This window comes from Populus trichocarpa, chromosome 18, assembly GCF_000002775.5.
Source record: "Populus trichocarpa isolate Nisqually-1 chromosome 18, P.trichocarpa_v4.1, whole genome shotgun sequence".
Taxonomy (NCBI): Eukaryota; Viridiplantae; Streptophyta; class Magnoliopsida; order Malpighiales; family Salicaceae; genus Populus; species Populus trichocarpa.
The window spans coordinates 9263516-9270604 of NC_037302.2; the positions used below are offsets into that span (position 1 = coordinate 9263516).

Sequence of the window (7089 nt, forward strand, 5' to 3'; positions counted from 1 at the left end):
GAAAACTAAATAAAATTATAAAACTCAATTATCAAATAATTCAATATTAAAAGGTGAAAACAAAGAAATAAATTTTAATTTAAAAGGCAGTAAAAAAATCTAAATCAACTGTAGTTAACCCATTAACTTCGCGACCATGAGTATAAGATCATGATAACCTATTAGAAATGAAAGAAAAAAAAGGAAAGAGCACAAAGACCAATTCTCGGTGCATCAAATGTAACAACATTTTGAACTTTATTTCCTATAAATAATAATTATTTTTGGGGTGATTTGTTTTTATATAAAAACTTAGCTTTATAGGAATTTACTGAAATTTCAGCAGAGTTTCTCTTATACTGGGAGATCCCAAGTTATCAACAAATACCTGTAACACTTCAATATATCCATCACACAAAGCCCAATTATTGTCTAACCATCATGAACTCATCATTTCGCAATACAACCCATCACAATCATTGTAATTCATTTTAATGTCACATCATGCATTTAATTATAATATTCAAGACTCAAATCAAGATCTATAACCATAAATTATTTTATAGTATTAGTATAAGTTACAACAAGAAGTATAAGTACAATATCATACACTAGTATAATAAAGTTGAATTTATAATTACATAATTTAAAGGAAATCAAAATTTAGTTACAAAAGGATAATTATTATAATCCTTTATATAATTAACAAAGATCTTTAAATATCTATTATGTTGCTCAAAGCTGAGAGGTACCTGTAACAATTAAGTATGTAATAATAATTTACTTAAACAATTAAAATAAATACAATGGCATGTTTGAACATAATTTATCATAAGGTCTTATTCTAATACCATTTACACATTCCATCTTTAATTTACATGATTTATTTTATATGTCAATATTTCTCATTAATCATTATTTCTAATACACATCTTGTTTTCTAAACTGTAATATCCATATTAAACTCTTTTCAACTAATATCCAACACTGGGTAATTCTTTGTTCGCCTAAGTTTATGTGTTATTTCCATTTACAAACAATCTAAATTCTCTACACATTACCGAGTAAAACTCCTACATTTGAAAATCCAATTTCCATTCCTTCCTACTGAACATTAATCCCAATACTAGAAAAGATTAATTCCTTATGTCCGTTACCGGATTTTATTCTCATCATCAGAACTAATTTCTTTTGTCCCTTATCAAGCATTAATCCCATCACTAAAATTAATTTCATTGCCCCTTACCAGGTATTAATCCTTTCAACGAGAAATCACTTTCTTCCAATATATGTTTTAAAAATTAAATATAAAATAACATAACATATCCATTATAACGATAATCTTACAAAAAAAAATGTTAAGGTGTTGAACACCTTCCTGTGGTCAAAGATTTCGGATTGCCTCCTTATTATAACACAACTCTTGAAGCCTCTCCTATATCAATAGGCATATAAAATTTCCTTCTTAATTTCATTACCAAATAAATTCTCATTTCCAAATATTAATCTAATAATTTAAACTAACAACTCTCAACCAGCTTGGCTTATTCAATCAAAACTATCATATTTTGTTTAGTTCATTTCAAATTAAAACTTTCATCCATTTCCACATTTTCCCGATTCCATTAACAAAGGAAATCCCATATAATCTCGCACATGCAACCATTTCTTACACTATTTTTTCACTCCCATTACATCAAAAATTTTAGGAATTTTAAATTAAGAGTAATTTCAAATATGGGTTGAAAACTAACTGATTTCAGATGGTTCGTCATAATCAACTCTGAACACTATTTAGTATTTTAATCATAATTAGAGTTCTAGAACTCGATTTTGCATAGTTTATTTATTTGGAAAGCTAAACAGTTTTTTTATAAGTTAAAAAAAATACACAAAACCCAGTTCTACCATCTAGAGGTCTAAAATCATTAATTACAATAACATGTGAAATTTGTCCTATTGTCGGTTTAGACCTATCTTCTATTTTTATTCCATATCTGGAGTTTAATAACTCCAATTTATATAAGATCAGTTTCATTAGAAAGTTAACATCTCTAGCTATAATTGGAAAGTTAACATCTCTAGCTATAACTTCTATGAAGAGACAAATTTCAAATTTCATCATTTTCATGCCTAAAATTTCCCTAGAAATCAAGGGATGAAATTGTCACGTGTTTCATCCTTGAATTTTATAATAAATAAAATATCCTACACGCGTTTATCTTTTACGACAACCTTTTTTTATACATGTATTGCGATATCATTAATTTTAATTCTATAACCCTTTCTGCTCATTTACATTTTATTCAAGATCTAAAGTCAATTTACGCAATATTCATGTTAACGATATCTCTGACTATGCTACAACATTTCAATCAAAAAGTCAAATTATAATTTAATTCTTTTGGAATCATTTCCCCATATAAAATACATTAGTTCACAACAATTTTACTTAATTATATACAAATATACATTATGATCCTAAGTCCTCTTTGGCCGGCCACTTGGGTTTTAAAGTATATTTTTCTTCATCAATTTCACTAAATTTAACATCCAATACAATCTAATCTAATTAAGTTTGATTAATTCATAGTCAATTTGCATTTCCGCTAAAATTATTTTATAAACCTTAACCTAAAATTCATTATTTCTACTTTAAATATTATTTGAATTGGGTGAAATTGCTAGAATAGGTTTAGAACCCCTTACCAGATGTTATTCAAGTCTTCGAATCTTAAATAGTAAAAAAAATTTGAATCTTTTTTTTGTTTCTAATTGTTGTGACTGTGCAACCCCTCTCCTTGATTATTTAGAGGTGTGCGTATGTGTTTCCCTCAATTCCTCCATAAATCCCTTGATGTTCTCTTTGTTTCTTTAAGACTTTTGGTGAGAAAATTGAAAATTTCCTCTCTTCTCCTTTTGTTTGCAGTTGCTGGCTTGAAGAGAAGAAAATCTCCCTCTTTTTATACTCTTTTCTAGGGTAATTAATTATCCTTTCGCCCCTCCTTGAGTATAATATAAATTTTCCCTTATATGTCTTTTCTAGTCTCACATTTTGATATAAAATTTTAATTTTTCTAAATCTTAATTTAACCCATTTGTTTTTTGGCTGGTAGTTTACATCAAATGTTGAAGTCTAAAATTAAAATAAATCAATTTAAAAAAAAGAAAAAAAATTAACAAAAGTCAACCCCTATTAACTTTTAAAACCAGTGGATCTGGCCATAAACCCGAGAATAACCCTATAGGAGGCATACCGTAACAAATAACAAAGAAAAACTCTAGAGAAAGGATAAAAAATAAAAACAAAACATCAGCTTAAAAAGAAAAATAAACTAAGCAAACCTAGACAAACTTTCTAAACTTGGTCTAATCTCTAAATCTTGCAACCTGTGAAATAAAAGTAGGAAAAAAAGTTCAAAGACCAATTCCTAATAAATCAAACGGGAATGTGATAACTCTATAGAAAGAAAAATGAAAAGAAAAAAAAATTGAAGCTCATTGCCTAGCAAATAAAATTTTGATGGAAAGATGAAAAAAAAATATAATTCAAAAAAAGGTTGAAAAATGTCAATATGTGCCTACCCAAATCAAGATGCAAATTCTCTAACCTACTCGTGATACCAGGGTAACTATGTTTGAAAACAAACTGAATAAAATCATAAAGCTCAATTATCGAACAATCCAATTTTAAAGGAAGAAAACCAAAAAATAAATTTAATTAAAAAAATCTATGAAAAAAAATCTAAGTCAACCCGGGTTAACCCGCTAACTCCACAATCATAGGTATATGATCGGGAATTGAAAGAAAAGGAAAAAAGACAAAAAAACAAATTTCATCACACCAAATGTTGAATGATGAAATTTAAATAAATTAATTTTGAAAAAGAACCCAAAAAATAAAAAATCAACCCACATTAACCTTTAAAACTGGTGACTCTGGACATGAATTTGAGACTAACCTTATAGAAGAAAAACCGTTAAAATAGCAAAGCAAAACTAAAAAAAAAAAGGATATAACAATAACAACAACTTTAAAAAATAAAAAAACCTAGGCAAACCTTCTAAACCTATTTTTTATGTTATTATCAATTTCAATTAGAGGAGATTTGGTAACCTAAACTAACCTTATTTGTTTTTTTTTTGTTTTTTATGAGTAGGGATTTTGCTTTGTTATTTTTTTGTGTTTGTCTTCTACGAGTTTATTATGATCTCATGATTCAAGTCATTGATTTCGAATATTAGTTCGATTTAAGTTCGGTCATTTTTTAGGTTTTTTTTTTACTATTTTATCATTTTACATTGGGGTTTTATTTTGTTTTTCTATGAGGTTATCCTAATCTCATACCGCGAGTAGTGGGTTATTCAATTTAACTTGGGTTTAACTACTTGGGTTTTTTTTTCTTAATATTGTTTCTTGAATTATTTTTTATCATTTGACATTAAATTATTGACCCTAAAGTTTTGTGATTTTTCCGCTTTCTTTTCTTTGGGGTGATTCCGGGCTCAGATTAATGAAGTTAACCTTGGTAAATTCAATTTTTTTTTTCAGTGTTTTATATTTAACCTCGATCTTTTTTTTTATGTCTATATTTTATCTTAATTTTTTTAACCCAATTTCATTTCACATGTAATGAGTTAGTCGAGTTAATTTGGATTGATTTAATTTTTTTTTAAATTAAAAATTTTATATTTTTTTATAAAATTATTCTAATTTTATATTTTATATCACAAATTAAACAAATTATTCGGAGTTGATTCTAATTCTTATAACTTGAGTATCAAAATCCGATGGGGAAACTATCTAGTAGTACATAAAAAAGATAACAGTTTCAGAGTTCAAATATATATTACAGTTTCCTCTCTCAACTGAAGAGAACAAGACAATAGATGGAAGCTTGACATGCGTATGAACTTATAGTACATAAAACGAGATCTTAATTAAAAACTATATATTACTGAAAAAGAGTTGTGTTCCTTTGTATTTTTCAGGCCTCTGTGAGGATGGTAGAAAAGGGACCAAAACGTTATGCATCGATCATGAGGATGGAGAATTCCAGAGCTCAGCATTTTTTACCCTTGAGACACTCTCCAGCACTTCAAAGGGAATTATGTCTCCAATAACGACTACCATCTTGCTTTCCAGGTCTACTTTGTATGAGCTCACTCCTGTACAACAAGAGAGAGGCAATGAAATAAACTCAAGATTTACTCCAGTTCTGCTGTGTCTGTCATGGCATAGGGAAAATTCAACTCACCTGTTGCATTTAAGGGTTCTGGTATAGGTATTTTTCGAGTTCCCACACATATTATTTAATTTGTTATAAAATAATTTTTGAGCAATTAAAATAGGGATCATGAAGACAATCCAAAAAGAAATAACGAAGCAGAAAATATGGAAAAAATTTAATGGTGTGAGTATATCTTATTAAACCAACTTTTGTGTATTAAAAGACTATCTAAACCCCAATCTTGACTGGATCTTACTTTCAAGCAGGTCATTCAAGTTGCTATTAATGTATTTATAAGAAATTAATTGTTATTTTTTAGGATTTGAGTCATTCTTGTTGTTAGACAGCTTAATCTGCAACTCGGTGATTAGAAATCATATCCTTGCAGAAGAGCTGGTCCTGAAATAATTATTTGACGTACCTTCCATCTTTGAAACATGTTTCTTAACTTTCCTTGCACAGCCATTGCAGTGCATGGACACCCTTAGCACTACCATCTGCATCATCCATGGGACAAAGCTAGTTAACATGTCACCAAGCTATATATCTACTGTTCTTGAAGCCAGTGTGAAGTTTTTTTTCCTTCTTTTGATGTATAAAAAAGGAAACGTGAACACAGTAGAGATCAACGAGATAGGAACTTAGTTAATTACCTTGGGCTTCAGTTGAAAGGCCAATGTTTGGTTATCAGCAACAACATCTTTCAACCTCACCAACCTGCCCTTGTCACTAGGTATCAACGGTTTTTTCTCAAAGTCATCGTCTTGACTATCCAATGAATTGATGCAGAAACAAGAGCAACTTGAGCCTGGAGTAGTAAAACAAAGGCAGTCCAACACCTTGCCAAGACTGAGCTTGCCCATGTCTGCCAAAGCTTCTCCTCTACAAAAAATAAAAGTACGTAATCTGACCCACCCTATTCACGTAGTCCACGGCATACCCACATGACCATCCACTGAGACCGTGAAAGCCAATCTGTGGCAAACTAGCTAGCTAATGTGCACTTGACATTAAAATAAAAAGATAAAGAAAAGAAAAAAATGGAAATAAAGAGAGGAGGAGATAGAGGTAAGTTTTTGTTGGAGAGGCCAAAAGCTGAATATAAAAGTGTTGAAGATGACAAGAACCTATTTTTCGTAGAGATCAATGGTAAGCAAAGCAAAATCCAGGAATGGATTCAATATATAATCCAAGAAAGGCACTCTCGTAGTTATAATTACTCAGCCAGCTAGATTTTACGATCATGTGATGCACCATAAGACAGGACAACCCTAGATTCTAAAAGGGGTTTGAGAGGAGCGAATTTCATGTGAGATTAGCGAAGGAGCACAAGAGAGTAGATAGGTCTTTTGCACAGTTCCAGAGAAGAAAGAAACCCAACATACAAAAAGGAAGTGAAGAGGCCTCGTTCATATGACCAAAAGATGTAGAAAGTAGGAAACAATGGCCACAGGCACCAAGACTGGAAGTAGATATGTATATCAACATCAAACTTTCTTTGTCATGCATGGTCATAAGTTAAATACACATTATTTTAAAGATAAAATAAACAAGAGATCAAGACTCGAGAGTTTAATTAGAAACCCAACAATACATGTACCACTCGAATTTTCATGAATAACTCTGATTGCATGAATTACGCGATTAGACTTTATATACTATGAGTAATTGTGCATTTATTTTGGTCAATGTTCCCAAACACTTATTATAAATAATTTATATTGAGATTGATGAAGAAAATCCCTACATGCTTAATGTTTGACCATATAGCTCTTTAATTCGGCCGATAGGCTTTAGCTCGAGGGGCCGAGCAGTCAATATTTCTCTTCCTAATGGTGCGAATAGAGTATTATTTCCAAGACACGAATAAGGGTCGAAG

At 30.1% G+C, this 7089-nt stretch overlaps 1 protein-coding gene across 1 annotated transcript; it reads right to left on the reverse strand.

Moving 5' to 3' along the window:
* Positions 1 to 4771: 4771 nt before the first annotated feature.
* Positions 4772 to 6831, reverse strand: LOC7476261 (protein SODIUM POTASSIUM ROOT DEFECTIVE 2). The gene is made up of 3 exons (XM_002324936.4): positions 5864 to 6831; positions 5632 to 5707; positions 4772 to 5148 (listed from the first exon to the last, which is right to left on the reverse strand). Exons 1-3 carry the CDS (start codon positions 6071 to 6073, stop codon positions 5018 to 5020), a joined length of 417 nt encoding a protein of 138 aa, XP_002324972.3. The 5' UTR covers positions 6074 to 6831; the 3' UTR covers positions 4772 to 5017.
* Between the last annotated feature and the right edge of the window lie 258 nt (positions 6832 to 7089).